This window comes from Zeus faber (genome assembly GCF_960531495.2).
Source record: "Zeus faber genome assembly, chromosome: 12".
In the NCBI taxonomy this organism is placed as follows: domain Eukaryota; kingdom Metazoa; phylum Chordata; class Actinopteri; order Zeiformes; family Zeidae; genus Zeus; species Zeus faber.
This window is the reverse complement of record NC_137196.1, coordinates 29,401,780-29,428,742: the sequence shown is the minus strand read 5'-3', so window position 1 is coordinate 29,428,742 and position 26,963 is coordinate 29,401,780. Positions and strand designations below refer to the sequence as shown.

At 46.8% G+C, this 26,963-nt stretch overlaps 1 protein-coding gene across 1 annotated transcript; it reads right to left on the bottom strand.

Annotated features, from left to right (window-relative positions):
- Positions 1-558: 558 nt before the first annotated feature.
- Positions 559-26,613, bottom strand: LOC307238136 (ATP-dependent 6-phosphofructokinase, platelet type-like; the record flags this gene model as incomplete). Its single annotated transcript, XM_080011009.1, has 22 exons — positions 559-715; positions 1,776-1,881; positions 1,980-2,079; positions 2,504-2,615; positions 3,288-3,349; positions 5,027-5,191; positions 8,212-8,364; positions 10,133-10,220; positions 10,953-11,023; positions 11,536-11,682; positions 16,180-16,249; positions 16,857-16,921; positions 17,078-17,203; positions 17,299-17,391; positions 18,451-18,546; positions 19,079-19,187; positions 19,651-19,695; positions 19,784-19,949; positions 20,162-20,351; positions 20,798-20,875; positions 22,070-22,143; positions 26,490-26,613. 22 exons carry the CDS (start codon positions 26,611-26,613, stop codon positions 559-561), a joined length of 2,397 nt encoding a protein of 798 aa, XP_079867135.1.
- Positions 26,614-26,963: the final 350 nt, after the last annotated feature.

Below are 26,963 nucleotides of genomic sequence, written 5' to 3'. Positions count from 1 at the left end.
CTGAGTTCAACGTGCTTAAGAAAAATACAGGACCAGACTAACACAACATGTCTGCATGTTTCTAAATGTCGGCATAGATGCTACGTTAGCTAGTGGAGTTAAAAATGAAAAGCCCATTTTAGGCCCAATTTAAATTTCTCTCCTGTGATTGGTTAGTGTTAACAAATTAGGGAACAGAAAATATTAAAATCTTTCAATGTAATCACGCTAGATCAGTCACTCGCCTTGAGTTGTGTTCAATGACACTGAACATACGTTTAATTCTGAATATTATTAAAAAAATCTCAGAATCTATATATTTTGTGATGTCAAGGATCCAGGAGAGGATGTAATAACTACTTTTCTTCTTGTCATATCGTCGCAAAGCCATCGAAACCTTTCCTCAACCCAACGCCTTGGTCGACAAAATGTTTCCCGTTTTACCTTTTTAAAACCACCCGGTTCGTCTGAATTCAGTGCACTTTGATCAACGGCATTTGCAAAAGTGGGCATGGGGGGGGGGGGGGGGGGTAAAATCTTAATTTCGTGGCGGGGCGTGGTCGGGGCGTGGTCGGGGCGTCAGATGGCCGCCGCCGTGGCCGGCTCCTTGGGTCGGATGCGGGTCACGTGCTCCAGCTGGCCCGAGTCGGACACGTCGTAGCTGGTCTTGTACTTGGCGAGGATCTTCATCAGCGGGCGGAGCTTCAGCCACCACTGCTCCTTGGGAATCCTGTGACTGGACGTACAGGCAAGTAACCACGTCAACTACACCCCTGGGGGCTTGGACACGATAGGTCCTCACTAACGGGGGCCAACTCTGTTGTTTAATATGACCAGCGAATCAACTTTAGTTAATACACTCAGAATATAAAACCGTTAAACTGAACCATTTTTGAGACATGAGTAAGTAGTACTACTGATGGACGAATGGGGTATTTGGGTGTAGAGGTAGAATGGTGGGGAGGTCATGGCGGTGATGGAAATAGTGAGGGAGGGAGTAGACAGGTAGTTAAGGAGGAGGTAGCAGTAGGGTCACGATATGTTTGCGGTAAGGAGAGGGAGTTGGAGAGTCAGACGGGTGGAGTAGAGGAAGTTGGAGCGGTGTTGAAGGCTGCGGGGCTGTACGGGGTTGTTGGAGGGACAGAAGGGTGGAGTAGGTTAGGAAAGGTCCCGGGAAATTGCAGAGGGTCAGACAGGTGGAGATGGAGTTGGATGGTCAGGCGGGTGGAGCGGTGTGTCCCAAGAGGGAAACTCAAGAGGGAAATTTCTCTGATTTTTCCGGATTTCTTTACGGTCGCCTGTCTGTGCTGCACGTTTCTCCAAACAAAGCCAATAAAACAGTGTTTTCATCGACCACCTTGTAGATCTAATGAGGGGCAGGTTCAGCAACCGGGTTCATTATTTTTCACCTCAGATTTGTTCAGAAACTGATTTTAGTTTTACTGATGAGGCAAAATGAGTGAGTTGACACAGTAAATAAAAGGGAACCAAGATGAAAGCTCAAACCCAATTGGCTGACAGAACCAGTGGCTTGGCCACTCATTCACATTTAAAGCGACACTGAAACAGCCTCTTTGGGAAGACGATGCTCTTGAGGCAGGTTACAGTGGCTAGAATGCATGATCTGATGATGCATAATCTTGGGGTATTTTCAGCAAAAAAAAAATGTTGAAAACATGTTTTGGGGACCTTAGAGATCTATATTAACTTGTGTAAAAAAAAAAATAAAATAAAAAAAGACAACAGGACAACAGGTCCCTTAACTTCCGCTGAACAGCGTTAGATCGTGGTCTTACACAAAGTCGGTCTCGTCTCGGAGCTGGGACACGGGCTGGAACACCATGGCTCTGCGTCGCATCCCCAGCAGGCAGGCCGTCTCATCCGAGTTGGCAAACACTCGGCCTGCGGACACGCCCACATCACAACTCTCGCCACGGCTTCCCACGCTATACGCTACGCTGTTGTTCTCGTCCAAAATGGCGCCCGGGCGCCGCGCCTACCTTCTTTGTAGGAGTCCTTCAGCTTCCTGGTGATCCACTGCATGGCGTTGGCCGCGATCTTGGTGCCAAAGTTCCTGTCGAACGGAGAGGGAGACCCGCCCTTCGCACAGAACAACGGAGAGGACGCCGCGATTACACGACCGCCATTATTCCAGCGGATTCTACGGTCACATTCCCATCCAAACTGAAGGGGGATTTTAGAGGCGGAAACTAACGTCCCACAACGAGCAAAGTAATAGAAAGGAAGGAAACGGAACATGCACTCAACCTAAAAATAACAGAAAATCAAGAAAAGGTCATGTCCGGAAATTAAATAAACCTTAAATAAACCTTTACAATAACAATGTCAATCAGGCTCCATCAGTTTAGTTGAGGTAGATGAACTAAAACAGCGTGTGTGTGTGTGTGTGTGTGTGTGTGTGTGTGTGTGTGTGTGTGTGTGTGTGTGTGTGTGTGTGTGTGTGTGTGTGTGTGTGTGTGTGTGTGTGTGTGTGTGTGTGTGTGTGTGTGTGTGTGTCTGCCACCTGCTGCATGTGACCCAGCACGTTCTTCCTGCAGTCAAACACGCCTCGTCCCTCCTCGGAGTACAGCTGGTAGATGAAGTCTGTCGTGAAGTTTTCGTTGCAGTTCTCATTCCTACACAGGCGCACACACACTGAACATCTGGAAGACGTACTCTGACTTTTCACTGAAGTAAAAGTACCTGTACCCTGGTACAATACTTGATATAGTACTGAAGCTTTATGCTGCTGTCATTTACAACTATGAATATAGATCCTGATCGTCTTAACTCAAGTCACACGGCTGTTGATGTGATGTAGCGCGGTGAAAGTCCCCGAAACTGAATGTACGTTGTACCTTTTGGTCGCCGGCTCCGCCGCCACTGATTCGCCTGCACCCGTGTGACCGATGCTGCCAAAGTGCCCTTTGGCAAACAGCGACGCCCCGGGTCACCTCAAATAAAAACACCCGAGCGGGGAGCAGCCGCTGTCCTATTTTCTCTGGCGCAGGAGACGGAAATAGCCCCAACTCCCTAAACGCCGGCTGGCTATAGGTGCCAGTTATGCACCTTGTTTTATTCTGCTACTTCGACGGCTGTAGAGCCGTTGAAAATAAATAACCTTTTTAGAGAAAAGCTCCTAAAAGGACTGAAAACAACACGTCATTTTGATGATTTACCTCATGCGTCCTCTCTAAAAACACACAAAACAAGCCGAACCATGAAGTGCACAGACTCAGCGCAGCCGTCGCCGACTAAAGCACAACCGGTATTTTGAGTGTCCGTGGTCACCGGCGGGAGGTTCCTACCTGAGCACCAAGCCCCTCTGGATGCTGGTCTTCATCTTGGCGGTCAGATGCTCCACGTTGGCCTGAAGCAGAGAAGCAGCAGCTGGTGTTAGATGCTGCTCCGTCCTGGAACCCACATCACTGCAGCGGCTGGTGCCGCTGGGACTCCAGCGCGTCGCGCCGCTGCGGTGGCTTGTTTTGGCCACGAGGGGGCGCCCGCGCCGTTACCTCAGCTTTATCTCCTGTAGCGTGGACTGACCTAAGGCTGGTGTAGGAGGCCGTCTGATCTTTTACATTCATTTAAATACAAATACTCAGATGAAAAATGACTCAGATCACCGCGGTTAAATCTACTTTTTTTGTGTGCATATCCTGATTAAAATGTACAATCAAAGGGGAAAGATGGTGTCATCAGTCATTAACAAAGATAAATGCTTATTGTAAACTAAAGTAACATGGCTGTTAGAAACGTTAAGTTAAAAATACATATTTGCTTCTACCAGCTGTTACATTGATATTTTATCTCTTTGGTCCTCATTACTTTGCTGGATTCATGAAAAATAAGACAAAAGGGTAATCCACAAAAACGTGGCACCACGTTGAGTTGAATTCACTCGAACGTACGACTGAGTGATGCGTTCAAGATCAAGCGAGGTGTCGTCCAGTCGTGCAGTGCTCAGTACTCGCAGAAACACCACAGCGTTTTTAGTATTTCATGCAAATGTACCTTATTGAAAATGTAATTCAAGGGAAAAATAAATTCACCGCTGAAGTTACGGTCACGTAATTCTTAAAACACCGTTCTTCAGTGATATTTTAACCCAACGGCAGAAGAGAAATGTGCAGATGTCAGTCCAGGATGTTTATCTTGTAACATGTAAAAAAAAACCAATACGTACCTAAAAAGAATAAACTGGACCCTGTGTATTGCTGCCTGCAGCTGTATTTATTGTTATTATTATTATTATTATTAAAATCAATTTTCCTGCACTGGTCTGTCTCCCTGACGTAATAAGAGATTAAAGATTAATCAAACATTCAGTATTTTGTTCTCACGCCCAGATTTCATGGAGCATGTCACGCACAGCGGGATATGAGACTTAAATCAGCACTAAACAGGTAGAACATTTTAAAAGTGACCGGTTAAGCCCAACATGTATAATTATAATGAATTGTTCCTCCACCAAAAATAAACATCTGAACATCCAATAATACCATAATATTACTGCTATGATTAGTATTAATTATACCTAATTATATCTATATAATATTTAATATTGGCCTTTATTGGCAGATTGTGTTTTATGGTCTAGAGTTATTTTTCATGATATAGTCTTTATTTTGTTTTTATATGTGGAATCTTTTTGGGTTCCAGGCATTACGTTTACGTTCACTGTTTATTTACATAAGTTACTTTATTGCACTTTTTGATTTTTTGTTGTTAATTTAATTTCAGTTATATCCTATATCGGTTAAATCTGCAGTTTATCATTAGGGTTAGTGTATATTGCCGTATCTTGTTTTATTGTATACAATATTATTATTATTGTATATTTTACAGTTTTATTTTGGATATTTTTATTGCATTGTATAATTTTGATGCCGCTTCCCTCCCTGGATGAACAGAATCCGTCTCTCTCCGTGTGATGACAACTTCCTGTTCCTACAACTCCTTCCCTACCGGGGCGCGTAAACACTGAGTTCATCCCGACGCTAGTTGAGGCGTTTTGGGGCCCGCGTGTCGCGTCGCCTCTCCCCACCTGCAGCTCCCTGATGTCGAACGGGTCCTCGTGGATGTAGACGGCGTCGGCCCCCGCCGCCAGCCCCCCCACGCTGGCCAGGTAACCACAGTAACCGCCCATCGTCTCGATGATGAACACGCGGCGCTTGGTGCCGCTCGCCGACTGCTTGATCCGGTCGCACGTCTGGCACACACACACACACACACACTTGTGACGCAAGGGAACATGTGGACGTATACAGCAGTATACAAATACACACATGGTCGAGGCAGCGTCAGTACAGGAATGTACACACAATATACAGAAAGTACACACACACACACACACATATGAGACACATTACTTACGCTCTAGTTAAGGGGTTCCCAAAGTTATTTATGGAGCGGCTAAGCTCTGGCTGAGGACCCCCCACAGCCCCGCCCCCGACACACACTTTACTGCTCAGGATGAACTGCTTTGTATTTAAAACTGTTTAACATTAAAATTCAACCCCACTGACAAAAAGGTCAAATGTCAACAATACAATTCACCATCATCAGTGTAGTTTAGAGTAAACATGTTCTGTGATGAAAAATCTTTTAAATTATATAAATAATAATATCAATCAAAGAAATGTTATTTAAAAAATAAAAAATGGAAATTTTATTTTTATAAAACAATTCTTGCAATTCCTTCGAGGAACCCTAGGGGGCCGCGGTCCCCAGTTTGGGAACCCCTGCTCCAGTCAACAGACAGAGGGTCTGAAAACGAGGCCTGGATCAACGTCGACCTGCACATCCAAGTGGATGTTTGTTGCACCTCCCGGGCATTTAGAGTCCCAACCTTTGTCGCGGTCACCCGGGGCGGCCATGTTTGCCCCCCCCCCCCTCCCTCCCTTACCTCCACGATGGTGTTGATGGCGGTGTCGGCCCCGATGCTCAAGTCAGTGCCGGGCACGTTGTTGCTGATGGTGGCGGGCAGCATGCACATGGGGATGCAGAACTCCTGGTAGTCGGCGCGGAACTCGTACAGCTGCAGCAGACACTCAAAGGCCTGCGGGCGGGGCCGGCGGGGCGGGGCCGACACAGGGTTAGACCACCAGGGGCCAGGCTGCGTTTACAGCCCGAGTGGTGTGTGCTTGTGGGTGTGGCGCGTGTCTGCGGCGGCTCTCTGAGCTTGTGTCTCTGGATGTTTATTACGGTTAAAGACGCTGGCTGCAAATGCTGCTTCGATTCCGAGTTTTGAAAATAATATTTAAAGCGGAAACACAGAATCAAAGATCAATTTGACAGTTTGAAGTGTGTTTTAACGCAACGCAGTGTTTTTTTTTTTTGTTTTTTTTTGGTGATCGTTTTCTCAAAACTAACCACGCAATTTGCAAACTTTTATGTGCTCTTGAATTTTTTTTCATGAAAATATTTTTTTTAATTATTACCAATTAAGAACCAATGAACCACATCATTTCCTGTGATAAATTCATCCTGCATATCAAAGAAATATGGAAATATTTTAGTAAAATTTTCGAAACATAACTATGATTCAAAGTGCTTTGCTAAATATCTATACAATTAGAATTTTAATATACAGTGAGCACCAAATAGAATTGTTCTGTACATTGAGTTTAGTCGCTCGGTTTGGTTTGGTCATTTAATGTGGTTCATTTAGCAAAATGAGAGGGGCGGAGTCACGTGGCCGACGGCCAAAGGTTTTCGACGTGACAGACCGCAGCTTTGAGGGGACGCTGGAGCTTTACGATTTTCCCCCCGAGAGACAGAGCGGTTTGCCAGCAGGAGGAGGAGGAGGAGGAAGAAGAGGAAGGGTTAAAACAGGATGGAGGACACGACTCTGGCAACGCAGCCATGACGTGGGGGAGATGCAGACGGTTAACGTCAACACCCAAATGTTCCGTGATGCAGATAAAATGATGGAGGTTGAGGCCCGGCACCAACTTCTAGCAGGTGGTGGCCGAGACTGACAATGGTTACCGAATTTCAGTCATTTCATAATTGGGTGATAACTATCGTGTTTCAATATTTTGTGTTTTCACAAATTGAGTGTTTTAGGGTCGAGTTGCTCTGTTGTCAATGGTCTGAATCTGGTTCATTCTTATGGAACCACCATAAAACATACACATATTCACAGAAAATGTGAAATGATTCATTAAAGTATTAAAATAAACAACGCCCACCATGTGGCCCATTTCTGGTGGTCTGATGAGAACGCCCCAACGGGGCCCCGGTTATGCTCGGGCTCCGACACAAATAAGAGGCAAAGAGTGTGTGAAAAGCTAAATGTCATGTTGAGTTGAACGAGAGTGAGGCCTCGGCCACCTGCTGTTTACTGTGCTAACACGGGGGTGGGGTAGGGCAGTGCGGGCTGGGGGCGGGGTGGGGGCGGGGTGGGGCTGGTTTGGGAAACATGCTCCAAACATGCAGCTCGACGTCAGATCATGAGTCACCTGGAGACACTTACCTGGGAGGACGCCGAGCGGCCCGACCAGCCACGGGGACCCAAATACGGGCCCTTCCTCCTAAAGCCAGTTCCGGTTCGATACCCTGCCGGTGTCCCCGTGGATGTCGGATCTAATTGAGCTGCACATGCACCAACACGGCTACCGATATGTGGACGTGGACTCCAAGGATCACGTGAGGTCTTCAGTGTTTGTGCTGCTGGTGCAATTCCCTCAGCAGCTCCAGCACCGTGTACCTACTCAGAGGTTTATCTGTTTGTCTAACCCTCCAGGCTTACACCCCAAATACTGTCAAATACTGCTCCTGGGCATCAGGATACTCAGAGTTGTACAACATATTGTGGGATGTCAGTTTGTGTGTTCCAAGTCCCATGGTTAAGCGTCGACTTGAGGTTCGTCACATTGAGCGACTGTTGGTGATGTGACATCACACCTCATATTGTCGCAAATTTTGGGTGTAATCGTCCATTCGAGCCAAGTTTGTTTGTATCGCCCTTAACCACGGTACGGTGTCAAGGGGCTTCACATTGACCCATCGTCATTCACTTAGACGGCAAATTTGGCAATATCACTTTAAGGGACCATAATATGGAATTATCGCTAGACCTTCTCTACCACCACCCCCCCCCGTCCTTCACGTGTGCTTCCGATTGGAGTCCGGCCATGGGCCGCAGGGTCGGCGGAGCCTCCTCAAATCTGACTGGCTGCCTCGAGACACACACACACACAGATGGACCACACCAGCCGCACTTACATCGGTGATGGCATTGAGAGCCGTGTCGGCGCCGATGCTCAGGTCCGAACCAGGGATATTGTTGGACACTGTGGCTGGAACCATGACCATCGGAATACAGAAGTCGGGATATTTGTCCCGCACGGCGGACAGTTCCAGCAGCCCCAGGTAGGCCTGCAGCACGTGAGGCACAGAGCGGGACAAGGCAGACGCTCGTTCACGTAACGGGAAAAATGGGGCGTGGTCGATGGTGGGAGGGGCATGTGGGGGAAGGCGATTGGTGGGAGGAGCCAAGATGGAATGGACCCGGGTGGCGGACGTCCCATTCTAGCGGTAAAACCGATCGCTTCTCCATAGACTGCCGTTCATCAAGCCACAGTTTGGTCTTGGTTGGTAGGGTTGGATTCAACCAACCAAAGATGTAGCAACACTTCTGTGTCTTCCAACTCGTTTTAAAATGGCCGTCTATGGGGAAGCCCAGAGGAACCGGGTCCCCTGCTGCAGGGGCCAATGAGAGGACAGGCATGGTCATGGGACGGGAGGAGCTCCTATGTGAGATGAACACTACGGCACGAGGCCCCGGTCACACCGGGGTAGCACAGTAAGCAGCTGTAGGGCGTCGGCAGCGGGAACGCAAAGGAACGGTGTGTTCCCGGTGCGACTGGGCGCCTTGAGAGAGAGAACAGAGACAGGCGGTGGAAGGAGGTGGAGGCGAAATGAAGGACTGGGTTTGTGAGTAGATGGAGCCCGGAGGAGGATGCTTTACGGACGGTGTTCTGATGGGTCCAGAGAAGGAGGATGTGTCTCGTTTGTAAGGACGCTTCCTTGATGGGCAGAAATACCAGGAACCATGACCACGTAGGACCGTTCACATGGTGCTGGAGGTGGAGGATACATCCTCAATACGTTTTGTGATTTGGCACAATTTTTTTTAGGAAACTACATTTACATTTTCGTCGTCATGGCACTGTTGAGAAAAGCAGGTTTGGGAAACGCTTTTGTCCGTTACACAGCCGGCGAGAGCGACGTTCGCACGGGAACTGGAATTTGGAAACCGGCAACTGTGCCTTGATTTGTCGATTCCCCTTTTCACCAGCCAGGCGACAGGAAGCGTCCAAACAAACGAGGCGGTCAGAACGCGGGCGTGTCTTAAAATTGGACGTGCGAGCGGACCTGGGCGTGGCCCTGTAGGTGGGCGGCGCATAGCGATGGTGGGAGGAGCCAGCGCGAGGAAGCCACGCCCACCGCCGCGGACAGTGAGACGGCGTCTTTTAAAACCGGTTTCTGATCCATTAAAGAAGATGAGGAACTCGCTGCTTGGCTGAACCGCAACGACGCCACGACAAACAAAGTTCCTGGTGCCATGACCCACGTGGTCATTTCAACCAGACATTAAACTGGTGGTTCTAATGTTTGGTCGAGTGCAACCTCCATGTGATGGTGGATGAGGTGGATGAGGTGGATGCAGTTTGTCCAATAACAATAAAACAGTATTTTCGACAACAGCACAGCAGAATGAATCGGAACAGTATTTCAAAGTTACTCAAGTAGCCGTACACAGTAGATATCAATAAAACTATTACTATTGCGATAAACTATATTTAATAAACATCTATCGGAGTAAGATACAACATTAACATAGTATTGCATTTGGTATATCTTTATATATCTGACTGTTTTGTATCTAATTTCTGCGGCTATTTGTATATATTTGACAATTTAATAAAAAAATGGATATATTCCACTTTATTCTTTTTATTCTTACAGTTTTTTTTTGTTTGTATACTTTTTATTTAACGCTAATGTTCTGTAACGTACCAAACCTCACCGGAACAAATCCCTAGTATATGGAAATGTACCTATTTATCATTATTATTATTATTATTATTATTATTATCATTATTATTAATAATAATAATCATCATCCGATTCGGTCACGTACCTCGAACCCTCCGATGACGAGCAGAGCGTTGATGTTGTGTATTCTCATCTGCTCAGCGATCTTCTCCACGTGCTGCGCTGGGAGCGTCCTGACGCAGGGAGGACCAATCAACAAGGGTTAATATCGTTAATAACTGGGAAGTGGAAGGAAAGGAAACGCTTCCACAGGGAATTCCTGTGCGGGGGGGATGACGTGGCAATTCCCTTTTCAAATGATTTTCTTTTTTGGATTATTTTTTTAACTCAGAATCACAGCTGGACCCCAATGTGTGTAATGCAGGTCGCCACTGTTTGTTTACGAAAAAAAAGGTTTTCATATTTTTCTTCAAATCTCCTTCTCCATAAGCCCAAGATTGTGAATTAATAAAAATAAAAAATGAAAACTGATCGCTGGTTTTTAAAAAGCCTACTTCACCTCCTACTTTCTGATTGAAATTCTGCCCCCACAGGAAATGGAGGGCGTGGTCGTAACAGAGCCTCACGCGGGGGCGTCACCATGGCAACTGGTGGCAAATGAAGCCGATTCGCTCGCGCTAGCGTCAAAGTCAAAAGAGGTGGAGCAATTTTCTCCACAGACATCAAAACTCGCTCAACACCCGTCATGGAAACCTGGTCCAAATATCAACAAATCTTTACTTTTTGAACATTCCGGCTCAAAACGTCCAGATTTCCGGAAATGAACACACACCATTTGCACCCGTGGGGTATTTAGAGTCCCCAGTTAACCTGAGGCGCACGTCATATCATGCGGTGATGCTGTTGGAGCTGCTATGTCTGTAGGGTCTGTCGGTGCTGTCGGTGCTGTAGGGTCGGCCCCATACCTCTTGGTCCCCAGCAGGGACCCGCCCTGGCCCGTCCACCCTCCGACGTCGCCCCACTTGATCTCCTTAATCTGCCGGGACGGAAGACAGAGGAAAACGAGGTGAATCGTGCTGGATTTTCATCACCTTTTAAAGAACGTGGTTTGTACTTCAGTGGCCGAGCAAAAATCTCTTGACGAAACTACCCAAAACACAGAAGAGACGACCCTCTTCTGTGTTTTGGGTAGTTTCGTCAAGAGATTTTTCAAGTATACGATCCTGTCCCCGCATGTTTTTAACTCTGCTGTTGCTGTTACGTGTAAGAGGCTTTTAAAAGCGCTCCCATTTCACAAAGTACTTTTACATCATTTCAACATCCTGGTTTTATGTTAAATTCTAAGGATCGGGTGATAATTTTAATTTACAGACTGCCTCGACCAAGTAATGCCTTCAACTAAGAAGTGGCGGGGTCCGCCACAGGCACAAGTAAAATGCACCCGCGCTGGAATTAAATTAGTTGTTGAGCCACATTAAAGTCGTTTTACAGTGGCGAGAGTTAAAAGTTGAGATAAACAATCTGTTGCTTAGCGCTTAGCATCCTCACCTGTCCCTTGTAGAATCCCTCGAAGCCGTCGCTCACCGCGAACATCTTGTGTCCCTCGGTGATTCCCACCCTGACGGCAGAACGCACCGCGGCGTTCATCCCCGCTGCCGGGGCGCCGACGTTTAGCACCGCCACGTTGAAGGAGCTCTGGACGCCGGGGGGGGGATCAAAGGTCACATTGGGATCACGGGCAGGCATGCATCATGGGATCGGCTGGAGCTCGGAACGTGCGCGTGGTCTCGCCCTTCGTGGAAACATCTCCGCCAATCGCAGGCGTTCAGCCACTGAAGGTTCTCCGTCTCATCCAACGCACGTCTAATTGAAATGTCGGTTCCGTCGTGTGAAACGTGGCAGCGCCTCAGTCGACGCTCAACTGTCGAGGAGCTGAACGCAAACTTTTACGTTTGAAAGAAAAGAGTCAAATCTCCTTTTTAAAAAAAAAAAAAAAAAAAAAAAAAAAAAAAAAAAAAACTAGAAATTCTCCCTCATTTCATGTTTGGGAAAACACTGAAATCACGTTAATTTTAAACTACTTCTGGTAACTGTCACCGTACGTCCGGAGCCACGCAACGTCCTGTTTCTAGTCTCTCGTGTTGGCATTAGCATGTAGCCCAAAGGGCTTGTTTGTGGAAGTGAAGTGTCAACAACACCCTGAAAATCTGATAAAACGTTGTCGCTTTTGTGACAATTTTCACGGAGCGCCTGACTATTGGGAGGTTTACCAAGACAAACGTTTTTGTGGTTCATTTTTAACCTTTAATCGTTTGCCCCGTTGAAGCCCAGTGAGAAGCTGCAGCAGAGCGCTAGGTTCCTCCGCAGTACAGCATTCAGTGAGGTTGTGCGTGATGTCGGGAACCTACATTTTCATCGGACCTGGGATGAATAACAGAGAACCTGTGCTTTACGTTTGTCTTGTGTGTAAAGCAGCGGCCTGGGGAGGCAGGAACCGGCGTGGGAACTTTGGGAGGAAAGTCTGTCCTTCAACAGGGACAGGAAATGGAACACACTGCATCTAGAGTGAGACGTTACCAAAATGAAACTATTTGTTCTCCAAAAGTGTAACCCTGCACCGCCCCAAAGTGCTGCTTTAACAGGAAGCGACGCTTGGCCTCTGAGCCGAACAGCAGCATGCTGCGCTAAGTCTGAGCAAGAAAACCATTAACAAGCGATGCACCAAATATTATATACACAAAAATACTTATATAACCTTAAAAGGGGACCTATTATGGAAAAACTCACTTTTCCAGTGCTTGTGCACATACATTGGGTGTCCGACGGTTCTACTAACACACACACTGTGAAACATGACGACTCGCTCAGTTTGTTGTGAGCGCTGAATTCAGGAAACGTGATTCAACCAGACGTTCATATTCCAGCCCCTACCTATGTCACAAAGGGCTCGAGCGGGATTAGAACCGCCCTCCACCTGAGTAACTCCGCCCACGGCTGGAGAGTAACAAGCGCCGCTAGAACTGTTGGCTTCACGGACCAGCACAAATCTTTTAAAAGAAAGAGGAATTAAGAGCAACTGTCCGTGAATAAACTGCAGACGATGGGAATGTAAGTTCAGTTCAGTTCCTCCCGTTCCTTCTGGAACATTGGGCGACGAGTCCCCACCATTCACCAGAATGGTGGGGACTCGTCGTTTCCATAACATGCTTTTTCTTAACGGGGTTAGGTGGTTAAGCCCACGCCCCACCCCCAACCTGGAGGACCGGGTGCTGACTTACCAAGTATTTAAAAACTAATTCTGCTGTGTTTCTTTCTATAATAAAATATGTGGTACACAGACAGAGGCTGCGGCACGCGGTACACTGTGTTTCTCCAAACAAAATCAATAAAAACAGGGTTTTTATTGTATTTTATTACAATAAAAACAGTGTTTTTCTCGGGGCATGGCAACAGAAAGTTGGAACAAACTTTTAATCGAGCCCTTGTAGATCTAATATTAGTGACCATTCAGCAACTGGATTGATTATTTCTCTCCTCAAATTTGTTCAGAAACAGGTTCCCGGAACTCAAGCTCAAACCCCGTCGGCTCACAGAACTCGGGGCCTCAGGAGGGAGGCTCCTCCCACAAAAAACAGCCCGTTTTGGAACAGGAGGGTTTAGAGGCATGTTACAATGGCTAGAACGCATCATCTGAGTGGTATTTTCAGCAAAAACATGTTTTGGGGACCTCAGGGAACTATGTTAAAACTTGTTGAAAATAAGCATAATAGGCCCCCTTTAGAAAAAGGAGTGTGGTGTGCAAAAACAGTCTTTTTTGCAAACCTTTGTAAGCGCAGTGTTGTTGGCCACACAGTGGACAGCACGGGCAGCCAAGGAGGAACGATGGAAATATGAGTAAAGTCAAAACGGCCGCCACCTCTCTCTCTCTTAAGGCGGGGTGCGTTGGGCGTTTCCCACTTTTAAATGACACATTTTCTTACTCCACTTTACATACTTTTTGCAAGTTTTATAGTGTTCAATATGATTTAAAAATTTACTCAAATATTTCAACCTTTACAATATTTGGGCTTGAATTCAAAACAAAAAAGAAATCGTAAAAAACAGCAGATGAATATTTTTTTCTTTTAAGTGTGTTTTTTCGTACTTTTTGTTCATTACCTTTCCAGGTTTTCAGAGCAGCTTAAATGATTATAAATATTTGTAGATTTTATATATATATATTTTTTTTTAACAGAGAGAGAAGCGTTTCATTCTGAGCTGAAGCCAGAGCTGCGATCATCCCGACAGCTGGAACCTAACGAGGGCCATGCAGAGCGGGGTCCGAAGGCGGAGCTCAAGGGCGTGTCCGGCTCCACCCCCAGACGATTTAAAGGGTTAATAGCGGGTCCAGCGACGTCCTTTTGTGGCACCACCGTCAAAGATTTGATCCAAATTAAAAAATGACACGTTGAACCTGTGGGAGCAGCCAGATTTCATCCTTTCAGCTTTTATTATGAAAAATAAAAATAAAAAAATCGAATCAGATTCCAGAGCCGTCCGATCATAATATTTAAATTGACGTTGACGTGAGATTAAATAATCGGGATTAGGAACTTTGTTGTCCTTGAGGTTGAGTTGGAGAAACTGGAGATTTAATATGGACGTCCGCATTCATCCCGTGGAGTCTTCCACGTAGTAGTTTCTATGTCTCGCCAGGAGCTGGCGTTAGCGGCGTGACCACGAGGGGCGTGGACCCAGGCGGAGAGGTGAGCAGATCAGCGGCCGTTATTGGGGAATAATGAACCGCTGATGGCCACTACTGACCAATCAGAGTCCAGCTTTCCACAGAGATGCAGGAATCTGGGAATACTTAATTCGCCACATCGTGCGTCAAAATGATCCTTTCTCAGAATGTTCTTCTTCAGATGTTTCCATTTTGTCATAATTGTGACGCTCTGTCAGAACCAACGGCTTCAGAGTCCATTTCATCCACTAAGTCCATGAACATTTAAATGTCTTTCAATAAAGTTTTGGCAAATCAGAACAAACCATAATAAAAAAAAATCAGGAAACTTATGAACAGCAAGCTGGAGACTCTCCCAAGCTCCTGAAACTGCACTAGCATCGCTCTAGTCCAGAGTCGCTCTGGCGTCACTCTAGATCGAGAGTGACTCTGGCGTCGCTCTACTCCAGAGTCGCTCTGGCGTCGCTCTAGTCTAGAGTCCCTCTGGCGTCAATCTCGTCTAGAGTCGCTCTGAAGATGTCTAGTATAGAGTGGCTCTGGCATCGCTCTCGTCTAGAGTGGCTCTGGCGTCGCTCTAGTCCAGAGTCGCTCTGGCGTCAATCTCGTCTAGAGTCGCTCTGAAGATGTCTAGTATAGAGTGGCTCTGGCATCGCTCTCGTCTAGAGTGGCTCTGGCGTCGCTCTAGACCAGAGCTGCTCTGCCGTTGCTCTTGTCTAGAGTGGCTCTGGCGTCGCTCTAGTATAGGGTCGCTCTGGCGTCGCTCTCGTCTAGAGTGGCTCTGGCGTCACCCTAGTCCAGAGCTGCTCTGGCGTTGCTCTCGTCTAGAGTGGCTCTGGCGTCACTCTAGTCCAGAGTCGCTCTGGGGTCACTCATCTAGAGTGGCTCTAGCTTTGCTCTAGTATAGGGCTGCTCAGGCGTCGCTCTACCAGAGTGGCTGTGGCATCGCCCTAGTCTTGAGTTGCTCTATCATCGCTCAAGTCTAGAGTGACTCCCTGACGATGCCTAGTATAGAGTGGCTCTGGCTTCGCTCTAGTGTAGAGTGGCTCTGGCATCGCTCTAGTCTAGAGTCGCTCTAGCCGAGAGTTGCTCTAGCTTCGCTCTAGCCGAGAGTGACTCTGGTATCGCTCTCGTCTAGAGTTGCTCTGACGATGTCTAGTATAGAGTCGCTCTGACGTCAGGACACAGTTTGAGAAAACACAACCTGTTAGACCCACAATGCACCTGACCAGGAAGCACCTTCTCCCAGCGCACGGATCACAGCCGCTGGGCGGAAACACAGCAGGGCGGATAGAGTTACAAACACGGTCGGAGCATCCGTCGCTTGTTTGTTTCTGGGGGCAATTTATCATTTGTTCTTGATTATAAAAAGACATATACACAGTGTACGGTATGAATGTGGTTCTGTTTTTAAGTATTCAAAACAACGTTTATAGTTGTTTTATAGTATTTAGAGTTTCCGCTTTACTTACATTTGGAAGCTCAGAGTCGGTTTTGCGGTGAGAGAGGAGTCTGTACGTGGTCAGGTTGTTCTCAAAGCTCCTAGAAAAAACAAAACGTTTTAAAAATAAAGAATAAAAAGAGCTTGTGTAAGAAGTCAATTCATTACGACTCCAAGTCCCGAAAAGCTTTTAAACTCACGGCAACAAATCCATCACAATCCAATTTACTCCTGGACTCAGATCAGCTGAGAGGTTTCCAGGTATTTTGGAGAATGAAAATGGTGGATTAATGTAAGAATAACTGCACTCTCTGTAATAAAACTTCTATCATTAATTACTAATACTGTATACATCATATTGTTGTCGCCATTTTGTTTTTATCCTCCCAGCATGGTAGACAAATAATACAGATCATATTTCAAAATATATTTACGCAAACACACACAACTTAATATATTTTTTACAGTGTGAATTGGTGAGGTTTGTTGTCTATTGAATTTTGTAGGATTATTCTATAGCAAAATAATGTTTTTTTGTAAATTTTTAGGTTTATTGCATATTGCTTTTTTTTTTTTTTTCTCATTTTTATCCTTATTTTTTATTATTATTGCCAATCATCTAGTATTGAGTGGAGTAAAACCAAATGCAGTTGTGGTGTTTTTTGGGAGGCTGTGCGACTTGGGAGCAGTAGAGTTGTGGGAACCCACCTGCCGCGCAGCCTCACCGCCTCCTCAAACTTCTTCTCGTCCATCGCCTTCTGCACCTCCTGGGTCTGTGAGGAAACAGCTCCGCCTTAAACCACTCCTTTAAAATGCTTCCAAACCCAAACCCTTCAGCAGCGCTCCACGTCTGACCGAGGTGAGTGAGGGATCACATCCCACCCTGCTGCTCCACACACACACACACACACACACACACACACTCTTACCATCTGCACACACTCCATGAGCGGCAGGCGAACCGCTTGGTTTCCGACCAGCGACACGACGCAGGCCGGCGTGTTGGCCGACGCCTCCAGCAAGGCCAGGACGGCCTCCACCCCCATGCGGCTGGCCTGGGCGTGGGGGTCAAAGGTCACGTCGAGGTCATTTTTAACGGTTCAATCGACGAGACGGGGGGGGGCGAGGGGGGTTAAAGTGAGAGACCGACCAGGATCCTGTCGAAGGCGGACGGCGTCCCTCCTCGCTGGACGTGTCCCAAGATGGTGACTCTGGTGTCAAAGCCGAGGCAGCGGACCACCAGCTGGACGCACGGACGGTGCGTTGAGGACGGACGGCAGAACGTCACAAAGTCAGAGAAGAAACATCAAAACAAAAATAATAATAAACCTGCCGCGTAAAACTACGAGGACCATGAGGACCAAACTGGGGCCGGGGCCGAAAGGGGGTCGTGACATGCGAAATGAGTGTAAACACGCGTACAGACCATAATGCCGTGCGGCGTGCAGGAAATCATGCAGGAAGACTTGCACGCGTTGACGTGGTGTTACAGTGAAATGGAACCGTGTCGGTGCAGGAAACGCTCAAATCTGCTGACGGTGAAATTTTAAAAAAAGTGTTTAAACGTGTTTAAATGTAAACAAGACCGAGACGTTGGGTTTGTTCCGTCTCCTATGTGGAAGTTTGTGTCAGGACAGGTTTGGGATCAGCGCTTACCCCAATACTCTTCTTTGTTTGCTTTCATACGCTTTAAATGTGGATTGTTTTTATTAATTATAATGATAATTGGCGGTGGTAGCTCAGGAGGTAGAGCTGGTGGTCTAGTAATCTAAAGGTTGCTGGTTCGATCCCATGCTCCTCCTGCTAGCATGCTGTAGTGTCCTTGAGCAAGACACTTAACCCCTGATGGCGGTGTATTCAAACGGTGTTTGAATAATTGTAAGTCGCTTTGGATAAAAGTGTCTGCTAAATGTAATGTAATAATAATAATACATACAATAATAATTCACTATCAAATAATAATAATAATAAAAAATCATAATAATAAAAAAATAGAATAATAATTATATATTTTTATAAAAATAGAGAGAAATACATTCATTTACATTATAAAATGTATTTATTACTGTGGACTGTAAAATCAATATAAAAAGACAAAAAAGTGCCTTTAGTGTTACATCAGTGCCTGTGGGACTGTTGCAGCGCATCGTGGATCATTTTGTAAAGACGTTATATTCTGTATCAGTGAATACAACGCGTTCGAGGATGGCTGAAAAGGGGTGGAGACGGGACGCGGGACGGAGCATTCAAAACGGAGGGAGTTGGTTGTCCCAGCATGCATCACTTCCCGCTCCACACTCACATCCTTGATATAGTCGGTCGTAACCGCCTTGTTATGGCTATCTATGGCGCCTTCCGCCACGATAATGATGTTCAGCCGCTTCTTCTCCGCGCGGTTCTGGAGGGACATGAACAAAAAGAACAGGATAAAATCATTTCAATACACGGCAGGAAATGTTTTGGACCTGGTAACGGGGGATCCCTTTACCAGCAGAGAGGATCTGGCAACCCTCCTGACCCAGCGGGGGTCCTGTGACGTTCTTCATCTGGTGGTTGCTGTTTCCGTTTGCGACAAGGACTCGACAGATTAGAAGAGTTTTTCTCCATTTGGTTGAAATCCTTTTACGACAAATTTATATGACATAATCCCTCCGATACCATCACCAAAAGACATTTTGGGGGATATTTTTTAGCCCTTTTCTGTACTAAAATCCTTCACACTTCACACGTTTCACATTGAAAAACAAAGCGAAGATGATTAAATCTGGGATTGAATTTCAAAAATAAAGCCAATTTAGAATTAGATGAGAGATTAGAATCGGGAATTACACGATGAAAGACCAACTACAAGACAAGTGTCTGGGCATTGGAGAACAGCATCCGGTCGGAACGTCAGCTCCGCACATTCAGAGAGTGTGTGTGTGTGTTACCTCGGACAGTTTCTGGCACATGCGGTCCTCCCAGCCGTCCTCCGGTGGCATCTCAGGAATAAACACCCAGTCTGCTCCACACGCTAGAGCGCTGACCAGGGCCAGGTAGCTGCCAACACGCACACACACATTAAAGTGGTAATCCATAACATCATTTTGTGAAAAATAAATCCCATATTTGATATTCATCCCAGTTCTTTTAATTGTCATTTAATAAGAAGCGGCCCTGTGTGGCGGGGTCCGCCATACAGGCAAGAAGTGAAAAAAGCAGCCGTGGTGAATTTGCCATTTGGTCAGTGAACCGTCGATATGTATAAAAATTCACCAAAAGCGTCCTCCACCCCCTCAAGTGACCGAGGAAAAACAAAAACAAATCAACGGATCAGAAGAAGGAAATTGTCGAAGAAGAGAATGTGATGACGTCAAAGACGAAAGTCAATCCGAGCACTGGAAAGAAAAGTTGGCGTTTCGAACGGAATTCCGGAAGTTGTCGAGTCACCCGCCCAACGCGGATGATGGGATGGATTACCACTTTAAAAATGCGACTTGACCACCCTAGCGCCGGAACTCACCCACAGTGTCTTCCCATCACCTCCAGCACGAACGTCCTCTGGTGGCTGAAAGGAGACAGACGCAGATTAGATCCTCCCACGCCGCCGCAAAACGCAATTTAAAGTCCCGCCAGATCGAGCCCCGGGCCTCCACCTCAGGGCGGTGGTCATGATGGCGTCCACCACCTCGATGATGCGGTGCAGCGCCGAGTCTGTGCCGATGGTCATGTCGGTGCCGCAGAAGTCGTTATCGATGGACCCCACCATGCCCACGATGTGCAGCTGGGAGTGGGTGTGGGAGGCCTGGGCGTCGATCCGACCTGGAGAGGGAGGGAGGGAGAGAAAAGAAGAGGAACAGGATGGTGAGACTGTGTACACACTGTCTATCCATCCGTCTATTTATTTTTCCATCCATCCATCCATCCATCCATCCTTCCGACCATCCGTGCAGACATTATCGTCCATCTACCCCCGATCCATCCATCCATCATCATCTATCCATCCCTGTCTCCCTCCATCCCTCTGCCCCCACCTTCCTGCAGCAGCTCCTCCAGCAGTCCGCTCCACTCCTCCCTGAACAGGTTTGCCCCCGTCAGGCTCCCGTCCCCTCCGATCACGCACAGGTTGGTGATGCCGCGCTGCACCAGGTTGAGCGCCGCCCGCAGGCGACCCTCGTGCGTGCGGAACTCCTTGCAGCGCGCACTGCCGATCACCGTCCCGCCCTGAGGAGGGAGAGCGCCGCGTCTCAAAGAAAGCCTCACTCAGGGTTGAATGACTCTTCCCATACAAAATAAATGCAGGAGCGACACGTGCAGCGGAAGCTTAAAGGACGGGAAATTAACACGGCAGCGGAACGGACCATTTTAGAGATGGGTTATATTTAAAAACTCACATCCTGTCTCAACCACTTCAATACTGAAGACCATCAAATCACTATATAGACAACTGACGCCCACCAAATTAAATGGGAAATATCCTGGGAAATTAGAGAACAATAGATAATGACATTCAGATCTGTTTTTTAGTCACTTGCTTACCAAACAATTCAAAACAAAAAAATAATTTCCAAAGGACAAATGTATCCTGCCCTAAAATGATGCTCATACTAACTAGATGAGATCTACGTAAGGCCTGCAGACTGTGTGTGTGTGTGTGCGTGCGTGCTCACCACTTGCAGCATGCTGGACACGCTCTCCCATGTGGCTTCCTCGATGTTGTCTCCGCCGTCCACCATCCCCTGGTATCCCTGAGAGGAGACGGGGGGCGCGTGGGGTGTGAATGGGGGTTAAAGGGACAGTACGTGGAGGAGCACGGGGGGGTCTTCTGTGACAACGAACCGTAGTTTCCTCCGTTAGCGGCAGGAATGAAGTACGTTGCGTCGCGCCGTTGTCATACGACAATCCTATTTTGAGGATTCATGTTACTCTACTAGAGAAGGATTCAAATAGTGAGGGGTGGAAATAGCAACATTTACGTTCAGAAAATTTTAAGTATAAAGTAAAGTACAAAATACCGATACTCGATTCCAAACTCCAGCAGGGAGTCTGGAGAAAATAAGTGAATTTTTTAGGCTTGGATTGACTCTGCATCCCTGGGACTCATTAGCAATCAAAATCATAAAATAATGAGTTCATATCCAATATTTTTTACAACAATTATCCCACGTATGTAACATGTGTGTTTTCAATTTTTGACAATCCATGAGCCTTCGCAATCCGTAAAAACTGCCATTGAATTAGAAGCGGGCGTGGTGGAGACTAGGTGATCAAAGAAACTGCCTCACGCTCCAAACCGATCAAATCGAGTTCCAGCCTGGTGTGATCAGATTAGATTAAATTAGATTTAATTTGAATTAATTTGATTAAATGTGATTAAATTAAATTTGATTAAATTGGATTAAATTAGATTAGATATATACTATTAGATAGATATATAATATATAGAGTATAAGTACTGAGGCAACGAAACGCATTTCTCTGCATTTTACATCCTAGTATCCGACGTAGGAGCAGCGGGCTGCCATGTGTCCACTGTGACACTGACCTTTAAGTGTTTTTCATTGTATTGATTCAATAACACTTAAGCTTTGTGTTGACGAGCGCCTGTCCAGAGCGTTAGGGGCCATTTATGATGACAACTAGAGAAGCTGGAGCTCATCCACTCGGACGCCTGTAACGCAGCAACATTCATTTCCCCCTTTTGGGAATGTAAAGTCTTCAGGCACCGTCAACTATATTTACTGAGCATGACACCTGCCAGGGGCCGCACGGGGCCCGACCGCTGATCCACCGGCCCCTCCCGACGTGGACGACGGGCATGGCGTTTGCACTTTTTGGAGTGAAAACTTCAAATGAAAAAAAAACAAAAAAAACAAACTGCAAACTCAAGGTCTCTGCACGGCAACGACCACACAAACGAGTTGCTCCCCAGCTGCTCTCACCTCGTGGATGAAGTAGACCTTGGCTCCTACGTAGATCCCCATCCGGACCACGGCCCTGACCGCTCCATTCATACCTGGGAGGAAGAGGGGCGAGGCGGGGGGTGATACAGAGCGGGAGGGGCAAAGGTCCAGTTATCAGTGTCAGTGTTAATTTTAGGTGTAGGTTATTTTGTATTACTCCGTTTCCTTATGGAACCAAACAAGCACCGTGCCTCATGGGGAGACCTTCTCTGTCACTCTCTCTCTTTAATTCTGAGATGACTAAAAGAAGGTGTAGTGATAGATGGAGAGGATGAAACAGGAGGAATAAAAAGAGACGAGACGTGAACGGACAGACACCGTGGGACACGCCGGGAAGAAAGACGGTTTCATACAGGCGGAAAGAGAAAATAAATAAATAAATAAATAAATAAATAAATAAATAAAGGTAGACGGACAGAGAGATGGAGATAAAGCGAAAGAGGGAGAGTGTCCTGGTTCCAGACATTGTGGCTGGAGGGGGCACTTAGCGGGTCTGACCTAAACACAGCCTGACTAAAAATACACGCAGACAAACCCTAAAGTACGTACTCAGACGTAATGGCAACGTCAATGGTACCCTCACGTGTACACTAGGGGGTTGTTCTACACACCATGTTCCACCAAACTTGAGCATAAAAGCAAACATATCAATGTCTTCTCAGACGTAGCACATCATCACGCTGTATAGCGCTGTATAGAAACGTACAACTTGTCCCCACAATGCATTGTGGGATTCCCTCGCCAGAGCAGTGTTTGCTTGCTACGATATTTTACCGCACGTAGTTGGTCAATATCCTGGTACTCGCATACTAATCTGCGGTCCCTGCGTTTCTTTTCTAGAAGGACTTCTGGGGGGAAGCCCCTCTTCCAGAGATTAGAGGGGGCGTGGCTGAAGTTGTAAGCCCCGCCCCATTTCCAGAGTGTTGCTGGGACATTGTACCGAAGAGGGTCTAAGAGGTTTGTTAGACTACTCACATACTAACGTGGCGTGCTAAATATTGCCGGATGCTTGGACGCACTTTCGGACGTAGCAATGACGTCCTAAAGAGGAGTCGATGAAGCGATGAATCTGCAAGTTTCTCTTTGTGGCGGACCAAGGGGCGTGGTTAAGCCGCAGCCGATTGGTCCGTCGCGGGGCAGGGAGCTTTCTTAATGTTTGCCTGTCTTGCAGAGATGGATCGGCGCACGGGCTGGTCAGCCGACCAGGAGCCGGATCGGAGCGTCATGCCTCCTGCGCCCAAACTCACTTTTGATTCTTATTATTCTTTTGTCCAGCGAGCCTTTCTGTTAAACACTTGTACTACAAAGCCTGGCCATGTCGGCAGCCCACGGCCAGAAAGACTCCGTCTCCCCCACTACCAGGGGGCAGAGACTCCCACGCTCTTAAAACCGATCCTTCCATCCATCCATGGATCCATCTAAGTGGACGACCTTTCGCCGTTCGGCTCTTGGTTTCGTTTCCAGGTTGCGTGTCGGACCGAAACCTCGGAACACGCTGCCACCGAACTGACCGGCTGGTTGTTTGTTCCGTATGGAACATGTTGTTTTTGCTCTCCTTCTGAGCCACAGGAAGCTCTCACAGAACCACAGCACCAGCCCGAGCGGCGTAACACTCGGCCCACACAACACAAACAACGGAACCCGCTCAGGGTCCCGCGTCTGTGCAATATGGGAATGGACCTGGCTATGCTCTGGATGGCAGCATTCCATTCAGTAGACAGAAGCGTCTAAAGCACAAGCTTTTGAGCGCGTGCGCCCTGGCACCGCTTCGTCGTAGCATCTCATGCTACATTTTTATTACATATAAGCAACATTAAATATCTGGACCAAGCGTCCCCTGCAGCCGGCCCTATGGGGCTAGGCTGACCTCAGAGCAGCTTCCGGCTCTGCTAAATGCCACTACGTGCTGAAGGGCGTGTTGGGTCCAGCCTGTGTTGCTAGGAGACCAGGGGCACGGCTCATTGGTCGGAGCACAGCGGAGAGAGGCTGTGATTGGCTGCCGGCGTTTAATGATGCTAATGAGAATGAAGACTGCAGAATATGGGGACGACACGACTCCCATGCTTTGATGCAATGTCCACTGTGTGTGTGTGTGTGTGTGTGTGTGTGTGTGTGTGTGTGTGTGTGCGTGTTCAGGTCTCACTACCTTTATTTGAAACCCTCAGCACTGTAGTTTGCGTCACACAACACAGACTCTAGAGAACATAAGAGGCACCAATACAGTTTGTATTTTCATAACACGACTACTATGCATCATCTCATAAACTAAATACCAAGCACCAGACATGAGATTAGACAGCTAAACAACTATACCATTACACTAAGTCACTGGGATTGCATCAACTTGAGCTGGATACAGTCTAGGACAGGGGTTCTCAATGTGGGGCCCAGGGACCCCCAGGGGTCGCTACAAGAGGTTCTAGGGGGTCCCCAGCAAAGTGATAAATAATAATAAACTTCAGTTATTTCAAAATGTTAGCGCCACAGTTTCACTGTTACTTCCCTAACCTTACTGTAGGCACAAACTCATCTCCAACATTGAAAATCTTCTCGGACTGGGGTCCCAGAGACTCAATCGGATCAAACGGGGTCAGTGGCCTGATGCCTGTCAAATGGACTGTTCCTTAATATGAAAGCGGCTCAGAATCCCAGTGTATGAGTAAAGGAGCTCGGGGTGCTGACAGGATACTAAAGTGAATTCAGTGACTCGATGACGTGGAGCGGTCCTACTTGGCATGGCGCCTCCCCGTAACGCTACCAGGTCGGAATCAGAATCAGCGGTCAAATAAGCTAAACTAACAGCCTGGATCACCGATCTGGTGGCTTAGCCTGAATTGATGTGTTATCCAAGCAGCAGTGGCAACTCTAGTCTCCGTAGTAATGCTGCCTTCAAGTCCTGTTCTAAACTGGGAAAACTCATGTGGTGTGGGGATGTGGTTTGAGCAGCCACACCTGTCCTGGGTCTAGGTTACTGGGGCCCAGGATCAGAGTGGCTGCACACCTGTGGCTCATTGGTTGGTCTAACGAGCAACAGGTAAAACCCCCATCCCCACCCCCCCACACAGAGAGAGGAGCCCTCGTCATGACACGTGTCCATCTGCTCCTGGGCTAATTCCAACTGGCCCACTCTCTACTACAAAATGGTGTCTACAACCCTATTGTCTGTGTCTCTGTGCCGGAGGTCCCTGAAAATGCCACTTGGGTACGTCATATAAAAGCCTTGGAATAAAAACATCATTATCACATTATTATGAAACATCGTTGTAAAAACTGACCAGGTGGCAAACACATCTTACAGGACAAACAGCTGATCCAGGGGTGTAACTTTATAATGAGATGGATTATAAATCAAATTTAAAAAACACCAAATAACTAGATAATCACGCTCCCTTTCCCAAAAGCCCTCAAATCACAGAGGCAGGACCTGAGGATTTGAACACTGAGTATCATGCCAAATCCCACATGCATGCCTGGTATGAATAGCATCATTTTGAAGATTTTCATCGATATTTCAATTTTCTATCTTATTCCAATTTTTTATTATTATTTTTTTATATTTTGTGTATATTTTTCTATTTGTACTATGCACAGCACAGCATCTGGAGGTTGCCAAAAAAACATTCCACTACATGCTGTACAGTGCATCATGTATGTGAAAAACATCTTGAGAACGTTGACTCATTGGATGTGTTTATTTCCACGTTTCCATGTCTCATACAAATAGGAAGTGAGGATCAGCTGTGACGTAATGGAGGGTCACGTTCTCTCACTTTCTTTATTTAAATGTTGTTTTTAAATCACGCAGGACGGAGTCGTTCCACCCATTTCTGTCCCGGAGGTGAGACCTGTCCCTGGGAAACAGCTGATCCATGCATAAATATAATAATAATCATAATAACAAATTTTAACAAATCGAATTTTGAAGTACCCTACATGCATGCACGGTGCAGCCCTAAATTATTATTATTATTGTTATTATTATTAATATTTCTAAGTATAGACAGAACAGCAAGTGAGCGTCAACTGCTGCGTATTGAACGTTTTGATTGCAGGCATTGCGCATGCTCACTAGCGAAATGCAACGTTTCTATTTATTTATCTGTAATGAATGAATTTATTTGCATACATTTATTTTTTAAGTCGTGAATTTGTTTTTATGTATTTATTTCAATGAATGAATTTATTCGTATACATTTAAGTAACGAATTTATTTTCATGTATTTAATTTAATTACTGAATATATTTGCATGCATTTATTTGTATTGATTATTTTTTTTTACGTATTTCTTTTAATAAATGTATTTAATATATATGTGTATATATAAATGTGTATATTTATATATATTTATCATTTTTGCATCCTGCAGAAATCCACTTGTTAATGGAGGAGGCTCCGCACCTTGGGCATCTCCTCCGCTCGTCAGCACCGCGATGCTCTTCCCGGCTCCGGACAGATTCTCGAAGAACTTCCTGGTGTCCTGCCGGGTCGGCGCATTGCCCGCTGTGCCTGCCGTGGCTGCCATGCCTCCGTCTCCTCCGCCGGGTCCGGGGGGGGAAGAAGACGTCCGAGTTCCGCGGAGGTGTCGGTCGCCCTGGAGGGGGGAAGGTGACTGTGCGGGAGGAGCGGCGCAGCGGACTCAGCCTCCTCTAGGACCGCAGTGGGCCCCGCCCACCCGCCCCCTTAGCCCCGCCTCCGTGTCACCGCGAGCCAATCGGAGGCGTCCTGCCGGCACCCGGCGGGGGAGGGGTGATGAGTGACAGCCGCCCGAGCCAATAGGATTCAGGATCACGTCGGCATTGAAGGCGGGATTTAATCCGGCTGTTTAATCGGAAAATAATGAAATTAATAATCAATAATTAATAATTAATAATT